This window comes from Neolamprologus brichardi, chromosome 12 (assembly GCF_056152115.1).
Source record: "Neolamprologus brichardi isolate AB-2024 chromosome 12, ASM5615211v1, whole genome shotgun sequence".
In the NCBI taxonomy this organism is placed as follows: domain Eukaryota; kingdom Metazoa; phylum Chordata; class Actinopteri; order Cichliformes; family Cichlidae; genus Neolamprologus; species Neolamprologus brichardi.
In genome coordinates this window covers 35,963,154-35,981,276 of record NC_142115.1, presented here as the reverse complement: position 1 = coordinate 35,981,276, position 18,123 = coordinate 35,963,154, and the positions used below count along the sequence as shown (strand labels likewise).

The following is an 18,123-nucleotide window of genomic DNA, read 5'->3' as shown; positions in this document are numbered from 1 at the left end:
TATCTTGGATGTGCAGCTGTTGCAAAACTGGGGCACCTAATAAAGTGGCCAATGAATGTATCATTTCTTTTAATGCGCAGTTGTCTACTGTGAAAATAAACATCATCCAAGCCCGATAAATTCTGCATAACACTCATTAAAATCAGTCAATAAAAATCACGGTGCTTTAAATTCCAAATGTTTCAAAGATTTAAATTAAATCATTGACTGGATGAAAGGCATTGGCAGTAATAAACACAAAGTCTAGAATGTGAATATGTCATTTAGCCTAAACTTCACAAAGCCATTAAAATGATAAAACAAGATGGACTGCATTAGCAATAAGGCAGCGCAGCACATTTATTAAGACAGATGTCCCGGTGTAGAAAGAGCTCTGGGCGTAAAGAAGCTGCCTGCTTCCATTCGCTCGGTTTGAAAATTCACTCACTAATTTTCTAATCAAAAGAAGAAGCGCGTCGGCCCCACCTTATTGTTGACGCTCCGAAATAAAACAGTTCACATCTGAGTGACTTAGATAACAATTTCTCCACAATAGGAGCTCCAGTACATCACAATTCAGTGGAGCAGCACGACACTGAGTGTTTTGTGTTTATGAATCACTGCAAATGCAACCGCAGAATATTTATGAAGTGCTTAATAAACCATCTGTAACAGGGAGCAGGAGGTTGTTCCTTTGGATCCTTGGTGAAATGCTACAGAAATGCCATTTCAAATAAATATATATCCTTAGACTAGTCTGAGAAATACAGTAAACAAAGCTTTCTCACTCCCCATCTTTCTGATTATTTCCCCACCTTTCATTCTCACTGCTCGTCTTCATCAGGACCCCTGGACAGGCAGTCGGGAGGTGGTCCGCTTCTTACATATCCAATTATGTCTGCATGTCTCCCCTGTCGATAATGACTTATCACACTGCACCCTGTTCCATCCAACGTGCTGTTTCCTTTTTGTTATAAAGCTGCTTTCAGTTTTTCCCCTGATCTTACTCAGAGACATCAGGATCAGAATCCTTTATTAATCCCAAAGGAAGCGATGTGTTCACTTCTTACTGCTCCAAAACAGTGAGAACAGTAACTAACTAAACCACAATAAAGAATACAATATATTACAAATTACAATAGATGACAAAATAACTCTAATATATGGTGGAAATTGAGGTAGATGCATAAACAAGGTAAATGTAAAGTCGATTTAATTGCGCAGGTTGAAGGGATCAAAGAGACATGAAGCTTATATCTGTGCTCATTCCTCAGTCTTTAGAAAATAATAGGGCCAGAGTGACAACAGGGTTCATTTGACAGTGAAGGAAAGCAGAAGTGATGTGAAACACAGACTGAGCAGCATCTGTCCCTTTACTTTAAATTTCATTGATCTTCTGTCATTCTGCCTTTCAGACGGCGATCCAGCTCCACCCCACCTCCACCTCATCCTGGCTAGACAGAGATCCTGGTCCAAGTCTCCATCTGCTTCATCGTCTTTCTACTCGGTTCTGCTTCATCAAAGTGTAATCACCGAATAGTTTATTACTCAATCTCTGTATTTCAATGAATCCTGTTCACTTACTCTAAATGAGCTCTCCTTACTGAAATGGCTTTCACTAAGCAAGGCCGTTCGTGTTGAGTTTGAGGCTACTTGTACTGCACAGGCACAAGCAGGCAGGTAAGGTTTAAAAGCATCAAAGCAAATAAAGTGAAAACTAAAAGCCAATGAAAATCTATATTTTTTCATAAGCCTCTGAATGTTTATCTGCACACATTAACACTTTCACCTGTTAGAATTTTAGATATACACTCACCAGGCTCTTCATTAGGTACATCATAAATCTATCTAATCAGCCAACCCAGGCTATTAAGGCACTGGGTCGCCTTGCTGTGGTGAGAAGACAGTGGCCGCACTACCTGCATATTGCTGCTGACCATGTCCATCTTTATGACCACACTCGACCCACCGTCTGATCCTTCTTCATGTCATGTAACAAAGCTCACGTCATCTCAAACTTGCTATACCTAAATACTAGGGGTGCAACAATACTCGTATCGATATTGAACCGTTCGATACAGTGCTTTCGGTTCGGTACACATATGTATCGAACAATACAAAATTTTTAATTTATTTTATGAACTTCCCTTCTGACGATGCTGTCTGTGTTGAGTGCTCAGTGGATCTGCGCTCGACAGTGCAGCCTAGACGGAGTAGTCGAAGGCAGATCCACTGAGCGCAGGGCAAGCTAGCAAGACAGGAGTTAAGCTCTCCTTGCAACATGGCGTTTGGAACTATTTTGGTTTTCATGTGAAGTATGACCCTGAAGGTAAGCGCGTCATGGACAAAAGTAAAACAGTATGTCGGATGTGCCACGCAATGCTCAATTACATTGGTGGGAACTAGTGCGTTAGCGCAGTTAGCTCGTTAACGTGTTGACGCCGTCCAGCCCCACGCACGGGGCGATCCGCGGTAGCTCGTTAACGGAGATTTGCCGTGTTGTGGCGTTAACGTCATTTCAGATTAACGCTGACAGCACTAGTGGGAACACAACGAATATGACTGCACATTTACTCCGACATCATCCTCGTGCAAAGACAAGTGGAAGCAGACAAAAACAACAAGCACGCATGCTACAAACTTTACCCGAGTCATTTAGACAGCCGTTAGCACATGATTCTCCTTATGGGGACCTGATATGTTTAATATGCTGCTGAGAATATAGCCCAGAAGAAGCGTATAGTATAGCTTTTATTTTGGAAAGAGACATTTCTCTGTAATAAACTCTCTTTTCCAAAGATGAGTGATTTCTCCATCAGATTTATTTTGTTATTACTTTGTTGTTTCAGCAACATTAAATTTAAAAACTGTATTTTTGAGTTAAAATATATATTTATAATTTTAATAAATGACAAATTAAAAAAGCATGAACATTTTTTTTTGTATCGAAAAAATATCGAACCGTGACACCAAAGTATCGAACCGAACCGTGAATTTTGTGTATCGTTGCACCCCTACTAAATAACCACCTTACTTACCAGATCTCAATCTGACGGGTCACCTTAGGAATGTTGTGGAATGAGAGGTTTGCATTGTGGGTGTGATGCTTCATGTCAGTATGGACCAGAATGATTGTTGAATCTATGCCATGAAGATTTAATGCAGGTTTGAAGGAAACAGGGTCAAACTCACTACATACAAAGTAAAACTGGTGACGCGGCTGATGAGTGTGTTTAATCAGCTATTTCACTACCTTTTCATTTTGATATGTTCTATTGACAGCAATTTCAACCACTTATCTATTACATTTAATTAAATAATTTCAAACTGTTCAGGTTGACTCAATTCTTTAATTAAGTTGCCTTCCCTTGTTATTTTCAGAACAGTTATTACTTCGAGTACCCCCAGGCTACTGTGAAAGTTCAGAATCCCTTTCCTACAGGTTGTTTAATAAAACCTTATTGTCAGTTTCAGTTCAGATTTATAACGACACGCGTCATGACACAGTCTCATCCTGCCTGTTAACAGGGTTTGAGAGCAAACCAGTGACTCCCTTTGAGCAACCAAATGATGACAGGTCAGTGTGTATTTGTATTTTACCATCTACCAAATAATGCAAAAGTGTTTGAGGACAGAAATCTTTGTGATTATGTCTTTCTTTCTGAGTTAATGATTAAGTTACTACGATTGTAATAAAAGCATTTAAAAAATCAAATTCCCACCAGTTTTGCATCAATAATTCAAAATATACATTTATGTTTCCAGATTTTCATTACTGCTATAGACTGTGTGGAGCTCTGGAAGAAGAGTTGATATATTTAAATAGAATATTTGCATTACACCATATTTACGGGGTGAAACGTCAGTTCTGCAGGTTCTGAGTCGGCTGTACTTTAGAAAGTGAGTCTGTACAGCGACTGTAACAACCTCAGGATCTCCTCATCTCCCTCCCCACAGTCCTTTCTGGCTGCCCCTCATATTCTCTGATGCTTGTTTTGATGTCTGCCCGGCCCAAAGAGCGATCTCATCTGTTAAAGCCTCTCTTTGGTTGCACAAATAAGTGTGTGTGTGTGTGTGTGTGTGGTTGTGAGAGTGTGTGAAGCACTTCCAAGTACGAGGGAACATCTGTATAGTCCTGTAACCTAAAGTACAGTTTCCACAAATTTCCACAATAGCAAATACTGACTGAATGTTTCTAATCTGAGTTCCCTTCAGACATTACCTCATTATCGGCATCTTTTGAACAGCAAACACTGTTTTTGGAAAAAACCTGCTGCCAGTTTCAAAATCTGGAAATTCTGCACAGCTCATAATAGAAAGTTGCCCCTAAAAGCATCTTCTACTGAACACAGGACCAAGGTCCTGCTGTGGCACCGCTACAAATGAAAGCTCTGACTACAATACCTTTACTTTCTTAAAGTGTTACGTTAGATAAGGTAGTATAACAACTAGAGGTGGGAATCACCATACATCCCACGATACAATATTATCACAATACTTAACGCACGATACGGTATTATTGCAATTTTTTAAAATATTTTGCGATATTCAGATTCTGTACATAAAGGTAAACTTTATCAATATTCATTTATCTAATATCAAAGTCTCACACTCAGTCTTTCTCTCATTTCAGTTTGATTGTTGACAAACTGAACGGTTTGTATTACAGTCTAGTCCAACTTAACTGAACGCAACCATCTGGTACAATTATAGCTATTCTGAACTATGCAGTTTATGAAAACTATGCAGCCCCTTCAGCAACTGAAGAATTTGAAAATAAATTAAAACAAAATATAATTTTACATTAAATAAAAAAGTTTTAAACTTAATTAAAATAAAACATGTCTTAAATTAAAATAAGTAAACTGTCACATTTGGACAGTGAAGGAATGTCAGGATTGTTGCTCAGAAAAAGGATCAACATGCTCTGAAGTCAGAGCACAAAAACCTTTTTGTAACAAAATATCAATTTCTGCTGTCCCTGTATCCATACATTATTAGCAAACAAAATATCACCATACTACACAGTATCGATTTTTTCCCCCACCCCTAATAACAACATCACCCCGTCTTTGATGTATTGCAGTTTTGTTATTGAAATACATCACAGTTATGGTGCTGTGTAATATTACTGTATTGCAGCAAAGTGAGGTCTTGTTATTTTGGCATATACACAGCATTGCGTGTCCTTTGGTGTTAGTCGTTCATAGTCGTTACATGTACACACTTGTAAAAGAGCTCTTGGCATCATATTTACATGCATGGAGTAAAATTCTTGTTTCAACATGAAGAGACACATTTGAACTTAAACCAGGTCTTTTCTCCAAACCGTAGTTTTTCAGGCCCGACCCTGCACTGCAAGGGAAAATTATAATTATGAGATAAAGTGAAACAAGCTTCCACAGACATAAACTGCAGGCCAATTATCTCTTGGCATACAATATTACCACGACTGGTTCATCACGGCACAGACAACAAAGGGCATCTTGTATAAATCTCTGCTGATGGCAGCTTTATGGGCCAAAACGACAATATTTTTCACCCAGTGATTAGAATTTATTGCATATGCTTTAGCTCCCCAATCTTTACCGCTTTCGTCTAATAAACTGTTAAATTCAGGTAAAAACAAAAGAGATTGAGATCATAATTATGCTCATCTGTAAACACCGTCAAAGATCCATGACCTGTAAACTCTGCTGCTGTGACATCTGCACACATGAAGACACAGTTGTGTCATAATTTTGTCTGACAGACAAAAATAACACTTAAAAAACTAAACTAACAAAATAGGCTTAACGAGAGGTTCTGATCAGATAAGCAGGAGCACAGTGCTGTTTGAAGCATCCCAGTGAATCACAGCACTGTCATCTTTCTCCCGACGACAGTCTGTGTGCAACATACAGCTGGAGCCACATCCATCAACACCAATCCACAGAGCTGATCAAATGTGGCAGGAGAAAAGTGACGGGCATGAAAAGACTCTTAATCGTCTCCTTAAATTGAAGAGAAAAAAAAACAAAAAGAAAAGAGAAAAGCCACGATTTGACTTTATAGTTATAGAAGTTACATAAATATATAATCTTCGTCTCGGCAACGCTTTTATTTTTAATGCAATATAATTATTTAGCCAGACTTTGGTGCCATCCCTTGAAGTGCATATTACATGATTAAGATGAAGATCTTTCTTCGTTAAAATGTATCCAAAGTTAAAATGTATCCAAATGTTTGTGTTTGCTGAAGGCGAGTCTGAGCTCAGTTTTCCCCAACATGACAATTCACAGCTACACTTAACTGTGCGTGTTACCCTCTGATATTCACCAGCAGTTACATGTTAGTTGTTCTGTTACTCAGATTGTTCTGCCAAAATGTCATGTGCTTCATCGCAGCAAAGTATGAAATATGCCAACAGCAAAAAGCCGTAGATGCAAAGACGTTTCCCTAACTGCAGTTAATGAGGCGTTACATGTGAATAATGTATCAGTGGTATTGTTTTAAATACTATAAATACTTCTGTCTCATCATTATTTTGTTTTTGGATATTCGTATATTAAATATACAAAAAAATGTTACATAACTATACAATATGTAAGTTTATTCTTCAGTTGAGAGTAAAATATTAAAACTGCACACATACATATAAACTAACAGTTGAACTGAACAAAAGTTCTGACCCAAAGTAGGTCACATTAAAATAAAAAGTATATATCTGACACAGAAACTCCAGCACCAAGACTCATCTAGCACAAACTTACTGTACACAATACTGCTCACATTAAAAAGTGGAAGAGCTTTACAGAAACTTTAAGCCTTTCAATATTCCCCTTATGGTTTGTTTCATACAGCTACCGCTTGTGACAGCGATTGTCTAAAACGCACACTGGCAAACTTTCAACGTGTTCAGTGCCAAGATTTTAACTAAGTGATTTTTTTAATTTCTCGAGTCAGAATTTCTCATCTTTGCTCACATGTGATCACACAAACACACTCGTACTTAGGGATGGGTACCGGTATCCGGTGCCATCATGGCACGGTGCTTTATTTTCCTGAGCTGTGCTACACTTTAGATTCTAGCCAATCATTTTACGTTTCGAGGATAGTAGGCGGGTCCAGGTACGTACGTTCTTTTAGAGCAGAGCTACAGATTAAAAATGCCCAAAGCGAAGCGGTCAAAAGTCTGGCTGTACTTCACAGCAAAAGATGCAAACTCAGCAGCTGCAACAAGTGCTTTAAGCTGATACTGTGATACTGTCAAAGGAGGTAACACCTCAAATCTGAGGAAACACCTGGCGACGCATAGCGTTTTTTTAAAAGCCGAGAAATGCGCCGTATTTGATAGCTTGCTGCGAGACCTCACACCGAGCACATCTACTGCGGGTGTGGTGCCTGTTATCGGACCCGGAGTTAGCAACATCCCCCAAAAACCCGAAGAGGAGAGTCCTGGCCCCTAGCCCTGCCAGTGTAGCAGAAATGATGAGGATGATGATGCAGCAGCAGCCGTTCTTCTCTGCGTGAGTAGCTTAATGTTGTTCGTGTGTAATTTACGTTGAGTAGGCTAACCACGTTATTACATTAATGCATGTAAGGTGAACTAGCAAACATCATCATAGCTACATGTGGCTGTCTTCTTGTTTGATGGCAGATACTCCCTTCACCCTGGACAAAAAGGCTAAAATGACCAAAGAAAAAGTGGAAAACAGTTAAACATGAGAGGTTTTTGGACAAAGTTTGTGTTTTTTCCATTGTTTAAGCACTGCTTCCAGCCCAGAGTGATACCATATATGCCCCATAGCTGCAGAAAAGGCTAACATTGTTATCTTTTTACAAAAAAACAGCTGAACATGAGAGGTTTTTGGACAAAGTTTGTGTTCTCCATTCTTTAAGCACCGGTTCAAGCACCGTTTAAGCACCGGCACCGTTTCAAAAGTACCAGTTTGGTACTGGTATCGGATAAAACCTAAACGATACCCATCCCTACTCATACTGCTGCAGCTTTCACTGCTGCATGCAGAGTGTTAAATATCAAGCACATATTTTGCCAAATGGACAAAAAAGAAAGCTTTGAAGAGATCTCAGAAAGAGTGGAGGAAACTGCAATCAAAGACATGAATCAGTACAATATGTGACTGATTTTTGATGGTAGCTTGGCTCCAGCTCCCCCACAACCCTGAATTGGATAAGCAGAAGAAAATGGATGAGTGGATATTTTGCCTTTATTTATATATATATATTGCATTAAGCATCTGCATCCACAAATATTAATATTTTATATCAGTTTTTTGCATATTGATGAAAGTCTGTGTCAGATTGTTTTAAAGTGGTTAAACATGAACAAAGCAGCATCATCTGCCCTCTGCTTTGTTACTGCCTACAGCTTAATTTTATCACATAAACAATTTATTAACACATATTTGTTGCGCCTCCTCCCTGTCATGGTTTGTATCATTCAACTGTACAGCAGGTCACATTTTTACGTCGAGGATAAAAACCCTTGTTAAACCTCGACCACAGCACTCCTGGCAAGCCTCCTCTCTCCTTGGTCCCCTCTCCTCTGGATCCATTTTAAAAATTGAGACATTCTTCAAGATGGTGCAATGAAATTGATTTCAAGGTCAACTGCAGGAGGACGTGTGACATAATGAGAAAAAGCCTTTGTTCCGGCTTTATGTTTTCCCTGCAAGTCTGCTGGTTTTAGCTTTTACTCGATCCTGGGTTCTTGTCTACTAGTTGTTACAAAAAACTGAAGATTTTATGATCAAATTTTCCTGGACAGAAATAAAATATACATAACAAAACTGATGCAGCAAAAGCATTTACAGTCATTGCATCTGACACTAGAGATTCTCTGACATACAGAGCTGCAGCACATACTGCCGGCTGTCTGGCGACTTGATTCTGTAGAAAAAGAACCGAATATTAATCTTGCACGTTGTCCCTACTCATTACGTACTGAGTGCAGCATAATGCTGTTGAAAACATCCGCTTGTGATCATATTTTTCCCAGATCATCAATAAAATCAGATTAACAATTTTAATGGACAGTTTGTATTCCGGTGTGAGTCATAAAGTCAACAAAGAGCTGAAAAAAGCTCAACTTGATTTATTTCATCATGCAGAAATTCATCCTAATCATAAACAAGTGTTGGAAGGTTGTGTTTCCATAGAAATGCGACATTGTTGCCATGCTACAATGCTTGCGAGAGTGATAAAATACTATTTTTGTCCTTAATGGCATAACTGCTGTCCAGTGTCCTAGAGATATCTTTAGAGATAAAGACCATCTGAAAAAAATGTTTGTTTTTTTAAACAATGCTAGCATATCTATACAGACTTCTAATCTGAGACTACACACACTAAGTACAAATGATAATAAATGACTATATCTCAATTATGTTTTACATCAGTGTGGAGAAGTTGCTTCCTGATGAAGATGGATGGGTGGAGTAAGGGTTGTTGGATAGTCAGCTATACAAACTGAATTTAAAAGGATGTGTTATACTTTTATTCTTCTAACTCCCTTCTGATTGGCTGCCCCTTGTAAACATAAGGCTTGAACAGCAGGTCGGTGAGGGATGATCTGATATTGTCGTGTTGGTGTTGTTCCCAGATCATCATGAAAATGTTGTTCCAGGTTCAACATTGCAAGTGACCAATCACATTATTGTGACGTTATTCTTTTGCGCACCAACCCATTCGTGCATTTATGAAATTCCAATGTTGCAAGGACAATATCAATTCTGCTTAGCGTTTATTAAAGGGTCAGGGTCAGGGTTAGGGTCCGTTGATCGGCGGACAAAGGCGGTTTCTCGCAGCTTAAGTACAGTTTTTTGTTTTATGCCGGTTTTTCCCGAAGTCGCAAAAGTATGACATCACAACATTCTGATTGGTCACTTGCAATGTTGATCCTGGAACAACCTTTAGTATGATGATCTGGGAACAACACCAACACGAGGATATCAGATCGTGAGGCCTACCTGCCAGAGCTGTGTACCTGAAATCACCATAATAAGAATTTACAAAGAGAAAAACCAGGATCCCAATATTTGGAGCATTTACTTTTTCATACACTGACGTACTTATTTAAATTGATGATGGTCGCCTAACTATGACAGAAAATGAAAAAAACCACAATAAGGCCACTTTAAATAACAATATTGTAACTGACAGGACATATACACACATACGTATGAATACATGAAGTGCACTGTTACTACCCTTATGGTGTACTTGTCAAAACCGTCAAAAAGATGTCCACCTTTCACCTTGACATGTCACTATCTGGGCTTTGCAGTGGAAAAAGAGGGACAAACAACAGTCAGTCAGTGGGGAGTGATCCACTGCATGTGTTATGAAGCCATTACATATTTATGGATGATAAATTGTTGGTTTCATTGAATATTTCCCAAACTGTGGGGCAAAGAACCAAAGCAGGTAAAAATACGGAGTGCAACTCCACTAACAAAGGTTAGCAGTCTTTATTTTCACAACCTGGGTCCTATTTTATTATTAATATTTGATAAAAATTAAGTCTTTGTCGGCTTCTTTGTTTGAGTGCATGACAGAAAACAGATGTGTTTAGTACTGAGAGCATCTCAGAAGAAAATGTGGCAGCTAAATATGCTGTCAACATGAAAAATGCCAGCCATGATTCTGCTACGTGCACAGTTTCCCACGATCAGTTAGGAACACTGTACTCAAATTCAAGCAATGCACAACTACAAAGAGTAACATAATAAAGTAAACGTATCTAAACTGAGACATGGCGAATGAACTAACACCAGCAATTACATCTGGAAATATATGCAGCTTAGCGTTGTTTAGGAAAAGGCTACAATTTTGGCAGATTTCTGTTTGCAGTGTTAGCACCTGATGGTTCAGCCAATACCCTTCAACGCATTCAGAGGCAACTCTCATTTTCTAAGATGCTCTGTGCACAGTTGATGCTGCCTCTTTGCATCCCATTTCCATCCAACATCTCAGTTTTCTTTCCTATTCTGACTTAATCAACGTCAAATCTCTTGTTACTGACGCCTTCTCCGTCTGTCCTGGGGTCGTACCACTGATGCCCTCACCTCTGGATTTCCACGTGTGGACGTGAAAGTGGTGAGGTCTCAGATGTGTTCTGACATATTGCCTTACAGTGAGATACAGTTATTAGCTGCTATAACCAGTGAAAGGAATTGATTGCAGTTTGTTCAGCCGTCAAATCTTTTCTTCGATATCAAACAGGATTTCTGGCTAAAAACTGAACATTTAGAAGCTACATTTAATCTCCAAACAGAACTCCCAAGAACACACGCTAATGAGCATCAACTAGCAGCACAATACTTGTGTAATTGGCCACGAAAGGTGAAGGATCTGATGTGCTTTCTCCTCTCTGTTTTGCAAAAGATCAAAGGTGGCATTTAAAGAAACGATCTCTTGTTGATAAGCCGCTCGGGACTGGATGAACTAATTATTCTCTAAGAGATAAGAGATAAGATAAGATAAAACTTTATTAATCCCTCGGGTGGGTTCCTCTGGGAAATTTGTTTTCCTAAAAGCACAGCACCGACAGAAGTTACAGAGTTAAGAATATTATATATATACATATATATATATATATACACATATATATACATATATATATATATACATACATATATACATATATATATATATATATATACATATATACATACATATATATATATATATATATATACATATATATATATATACATATATATATATATATACACACACACACACACACACACATATATAAATACAAAGACATATATAGATAAAATATACAAAGGGGATGAATAGAATAAATAGGAATAAAAATAAAAATAAAAATAAAAATACAAGTGAATTGCACATTTAAAGTATTGAGGTCTATTGCACCGCTGATTATTAACAAAAGTATTGCACAAAAGGTGATTGCACAGTGAAGAGAAGAGGCACTACAGCTTAGTTGTTCCCCCCTCCTTTGTCCTCCTGTTTCCCCTCCCTCTCCCCTCCAGAGAGGAGTTAAACAGTTTGATGGCGTGAGGGACAAAGGAGTTTTTAAGTCTGTTGGTTCTTGTCTTTGGGAGAAGCAACCTGTCACTGAACAGACTCTTCTGGTTGTTTATGGCCGTGTGCAGAGGATGCCCAGCATTGTCCATAATGTCCAGCAGTTTCTTTAGTGTCCTTTTCTCTGCCACTGTCACCAGAGTGTCCAGCTTCATGCCGACCACAGAGCCAGCCTTCCTGATCAGTTTTTCCAGCCTGGATGAGTCCTTCTTTGCTGTGCTGCTCCCCCAGCACACCACAGCATAGAACAGTACTCCAGCAACCACCGACTGGTAAAACATCCTCAGGAGCTTCCTGCGGATGTTAAAAGACCTCAGCCTCCTGAGGAAGTACAGTCGGCTTTGGGCTTTTTTGTACAGGTGCTCTGTGTTGTATGACCAGTCCAGTTTATTGTCCACCCACAGCCCGAGGTACTTGTACTTGTTGACCACCTCCACCTCCTCCCCCTCTATCTGAACCGGCAGTGGACCTGCTCTGGACCTCCCAAAGTCCACAACCAGTTCCTTAGTCTTTGAGGTGTTGAGTTGCAGGTGGTTTGTGTGACTCCATGCTACAAAGTTCCTCACCAGACTTCTGTACTCCTCTTCCTGGTCATCCCAGATACACCCCATGATGGCTGTGTCGTCTGAGTCTTTTATTCTGTTTGCACCAAACACAAATGAAATAGATGACTGGAAAAGCAGGTCCCAAAAAATATATCTCACAAAGGGAGGAGAATATTAATACCTTCAAAGCTTTTCCACTGGAGCTTTGACACTGTTTGTGTACTTATACATTAAGTACTTGTCGCACCTCAGAAAAAAACTAAACGCGGAAAGAAAGGCAGGACCTTTAGCGACTAGACTTCTTTCCTGTGGAATCTTTCATTCTGAAATGCATCGAGCGCCACACTTTTCAGTGTCTAAGGTAGTCTGATAGGGTTCAATAGTTCATCGCATCTAAAACAGGCACAGACAAAAGTGAAATGATGGTGTCAACACTGACATAAGACATGTAACAGATATGTCTGAGAAGGCTTTTTTGCCTTTATCTAAAATAAAATAGTACGTTAGTGTGTAGAGTATGATATATGATCGTGGCTCAAGAGTTGGGAGGTCGCCTTGTAATCGGAAGGTTGCCGGTTCGAGCCCCGGCTTGGACAGTCTCGGTCGTTGTGTCCTTGGGCAAGACACTTCACCCGTTGCCTACTGGTGTTGGTCAGAGGGCCCGGTGGCGCCAGTGTCAGGCAGCCTCGCCTCTGTCAGTGCGCCCCAGGGTGGCTGTGGCTACAATGTAGCTGCCATCACCAGTGTGTGAATGGGTGGATGACTGGATATGTAAAGCGCTATACAAATACAGGCCATTTACCATTTAGAGTCAGAAAAATCACAATAAGGCTAAAATATGTGGAGAAGGAATTCTTGACCGAGCGTCAGGAGTGAGAATGTGTTAGTTTAATCTTAGAGCCCAAAGGTCATTTAGAACCGTGTGTTCAAATATATTAATTTAAAATGAACTTGTCTTTTTTCCTGTACTGTGTGCTTTGCCTGTGTGCTCTCTCCTTTTGAGTCTCCCGGCTCCTGTTCTGTATGTTCCTGTTCTGCAGCGACCTGCTCCAATGTGCACACATTTAGTTTGTTTCTTCTTTACTTTGTTTGCTTTTCCTTCACTTCAGCCGTGGAGACAGATGGCTGCCCTCCCTGAATCTGGCTCTGTTGGAGGTGTCCTCATGTTAAAAGGGAATTAGTTCTCTCCAGTATTGTCAGGTGTTGTTCGATTTCTCCCTGTGATATTTTTAAGTTTTTGCCTCAGAATCTAAAGTACCCACAGTTGCAAACTAAGAGTATGAATATATATGAATAAAACTGAATTTAACCTATTTTCTAATCTTAGCCAAGAACTTATCAGTGTTAGACAGAGCTGCTTTTAAAGCTCTGCAATAATGTCTCATTGAAACCCTGTGACAGTAACAACCTCCACATTAAACCTAATATAATATTGTAGGGTGTCATTCCCATGCTAGTTGAATCTAGTTTAAAACTGGCATTAATCTAAATTCATAAGATAAGAAACATAACAATGGAATTTAAAAACTAGTTATGACTAAAATGTCTGCTGCTGGCATCAGAAGAAGGTGAAGAGAGGAAATAAGGGGAAAAAAAGACTAAAACAAACCTGTGATTCAAAGAAATATTACAAAAGTGGGCAAGGACCTCTAATCTATGAGGACAACTTGAAGGTTTCTTCATATAGAAAGCACTGAGGTGACTGTGAGCCACAAACATGTCAGTTCAAAGAGAAATTCCTGCAGCGGGGCACTAAACGGAACCAAAAACCATTTCTTGTTCTTTTTCTGACATTTTCAATAGCTCTTTAACTTCCAATGCCAAACTAGAACCACTAATTCCAAGTAAACACACACCTGTAGTTGTAATAGTTCAATGTCGCACTGAACTCACTTAACAAAGCAGCCACTTTGTGTAAGGTCCCAAATTTACCTCCTAAGAAGTGCCGTCAAAAGACAGATTTGATTCATGAACGAGCACTGATGAGCTTTATTGTTCAAGGAGACAGAGTCACAGATGGGAGATGAGATAATTTAACATAAACTTAATGGCTCCTGATGGAAACTCCTCGCTTCTGTCAGCCTCCTGCCAGGTAGGTCAGTAAGTTAACTGGGATTCTGTGTTTTGCTCAAGGGCTCTCCTCTCAGCACGAGGCCGTGAACCCACTCGAAGCCAAAGTGAACTAAGCTTGTAGTATTTAAGAGGCCCAAGAAACAAATCAGAAATGAGAATGTGAAATAACCCAAAGAAAAATGAACACAAACGCAGATCTCAGATGTGACTGTTTATGAGTGTGAGTGTAGATACTTATTTCCCATCTAGGGACAAATCTATGGACACCACAAACTAACTGTTAGGGTTAAAGACTGTGCTGTAGAGTCCAAAATTACAGGAACACTTTTTAACACGTCTAAGAGTATAACAACAAATCAAATACATTTCTGGGACGTTGATCTGAGCAAGTAGCAGAGGGAAGTGTTAGTCTGTTTCAGCTGCTTTGATTTTTATTAAACTAACAACACCAGCAGTAGAGGGCCAACGATGAAACTCCCAGAACAGAAATGATTTTGCAGGTGGACATTTTTCCCCTTCTCATCTTTTCTGTCTGTTTTTCACTAGTTTTGAGGGTCAGTGTCACTGCTGGTAGTGGCACAGGTAGGCCAAGAAGGTGGCCTGAGGGCCTGATGTCATGTAGTTAGCCCTGTGTTCACTGCCCAGCACCTTGGAGCTTGACTGGTATTGCCAGCACCAGAAATGAAATGGAACGCTGAATATGTGTGACAAACACGAAGGGGTCTGAAGGGCAGTCTCACACTGCCTGTAACATTGTTCAGTATGACTGGTTTGTTGCTGGGGCAGGGGGGCATATCCATGGACTTATCCACAGCCTTCTGTAGGGTAGGAAACATCTTCATCTCATCCATATATTTCCTGATACCATTGTTCATATTTTGCACTCTTCCCATTGTAGAGCACTTAATGATATATGGACTGTGTTAACGTTTATTTAGTCTTGCTGCTCGATCAACTCGATTTATTAAGATCACACAGCCTCACAGATTCTCTCATTACATACTGGAGGTTTCAGGACGTAGAGAGCAGCTTAAAGCAAACACAAACAAATTGAGATGATTATCACTTCAGGTGCTCATCAAATTTTCTTCATTAACTGGTCAGTGAATGGTAAACAGACTGGTTCCTATATAGCGCTTTTCTACTCTGAGCACTCAAAGCACTTTCCACAACTTGCCTCCTTCAACCATACAGAGCCATTCATACAAGCAGCTTTTCTAAGCTTTTCTAAGCTTTTTCTATGCAAGTGCTTTCTATCTACCATGCACGCACATTCATACACTGATGGATGCATCGGAGCAACGTGGGCTTTCTAAATCTAAGCAGGTTGTTTTCTATGTATGTTTTAACCACATTGATTTTTCATGTAATCTATAAATAAAAATAGTCAAATTGTAAAGCAGCCACATTCACTGTGTTCACATGCTTTTAGGTCACAAAGTGAAAACAATATGAATATTACAAAGCAAAAGCTCAGAGTGTTTAGACAACAGCTGTTTCCAACTTATATTTAATTTACCTGAGTTATTATGAGAATCACTGGTAATAACTAACTTTTCTAACTAATCTAACAAAGTCACCTGATGTGCAGTAGAACTAAAAGACACTTAATTAGAAATTAAATGCAAGGAAAATGTAATTACAATACATTAATTTTCACAAGTTTCTTATAGTGAACATTTAAAGTAAACTAGAAATGTATCATACTAATTAAGCCTATGCCTGTGATAAAAATATTTTGTGTGTGTGTGTGTGTGTGTGTGTGTGTGTGTGTGTGTGTGTGTGTGTGTGTGTGTGTGTGTGTGTGTGTGTGTGTGTGTGTGTGTGTGCGCGCACTTGCAGAAAAATTACGAGGCTACAATGTCGTCCTTAGTCTAAAGTCTGATTTTATATGTACAAAACTATATTCCCTATTAGTTGCTTTATTCAAAAATAGATTTTATTGCTGCAGTTATATTCTCCAGGGTTTATGTCTCTGCACAGCCTAAAATGTACTTCTTAGCATACAGTGATTTAAGGCAAGGCATATACACACAATCTCCCATCATTTGAGGACTTTCAAAATGACAAACAGGCCAGAAATTACATTTGCAGTACTCAGACCCCAGTCGACCGCAAACCACCCTCAGGTGTTTGGTACTATAATAATGAATCTTTTTAACTTGCAGTACCATATCTTGGAACTAAAACCTTTCTGTAACAGCAGAAGTGATAGCTAGATTTGAAGAAGCCAGTGAAGAAAAGGAGTTTCCCAGATCAAAGCAGAAATCCTTAAGGAGCGCAAAATTGGTGCAAATTGCTGTGGCATGACTTGAAACTCAACCAACCCAGAGCAGTAAAGAGGGAGAGAAAGCATCATTACATGAAAGAAAGTGGAGAGAGAGAGGGGGGAAGAGGAAATGTTAATGTGTCTGTATCTGTGTTTGGGATTTGGCTGTTTTGTATTTCTTGTGCTCTCTAGGGTTGAACCTCTACTAAATACAATGAACTGATTCTAAAATGTAGGCAAGGCATGCAATATGTTTTTGTAGTGAGTGTGTAAGAGCAGCGTATAGAGACAGGAGAAAGAGTCTTCCTACCTCGTGCAGTTTCACTCTCACTTTGTTGTAGGCTTTCAGCCAGCGAACTTTGGACGGAGAGCAGGGTGGAGGGCCATCTACGAAGAAACTGAGGACCAAGAAGAGATCAGCTTTTGGACACATAGACAAGACCGAAATCAATCAACATAAAATTAAATGTCTTCTTGGCTAAATCTGGTCAGCCAGTCATATATTTAGTTTAAAAATAATCCCTGAAAATTTGGCTGTTTTTATTCTGGCTCAACTGGTCCCAATTTAGCCCAGTTTGAGCATCGTTTTGGACACTATGTAGTCTTAATACAGATCCAGCAAAACTCATTGAAGACAATGTTGCCAGATATATTGGCTGTCTGAAAGATGAAAGGACATCTAGAAAAGTCATAGCTGTAAAGGGTTAGGGTTTGCCTCTGGAAAAGTCTTCTTTTCAACAAGTATTTATTGGGTTGGTTGTCGTCACTACTTTGTTACTAAAAGCCAATAATTCCTACTGGTATCTCACAAACGAAATGCTGTGTACAGTGATGGATATTTTGGTTAGGATTACCAGCTCAATTACTTTACATATTTTTAAAAATGACAATGCAAGACCCACATACCCATTTGTCTGACTCTTGTTATCGCAGTTGTCCAAGGTTGGTTTAGGAAGGATGTCTGAAGAGTCCTTTAAATCTTTCTTCGAACCAGGCTCTGGCAGTGCATGCACGTCCTTTTCAGCATCGTCCTCTTCTTCCTTGTTCCAGTTGGACGGCTGGTTTTGGAGAGGAGGGCGAGGCTTACTGGGGTGGCAGGACTCGACATGCCGGCGCTCTTCAGGCTCAGAGCTCAGCTGAGAGCTGACTGGGCTGAGGTTGCCTGACGAATCAAAGTGGCTGCTGTCTGGAGGGCTGTAG

General features: G+C 39.6%; 1 protein-coding gene across 1 annotated transcript in view; it reads right to left on the bottom strand.

The window, feature by feature from the left end:
* The window catches only part of LOC102797264 (protein unc-13 homolog B-like), a 211,869-nt gene that overhangs the window by 119,542 nt on the left and 74,204 nt on the right, over positions 1-18,123 (bottom strand). Inside the window, exons 11-12 of the mRNA XM_087849490.1 lie at positions 17,830-18,117; positions 17,234-17,321 (exon numbers count right to left, since the gene is read on the bottom strand). Of these exons, the coding sequence (XP_087705616.1) occupies positions 17,234-17,321; positions 17,830-18,117 (376 nt within the window). The remainder of the gene's footprint in view (positions 1-17,233; positions 17,322-17,829; positions 18,118-18,123) is intronic.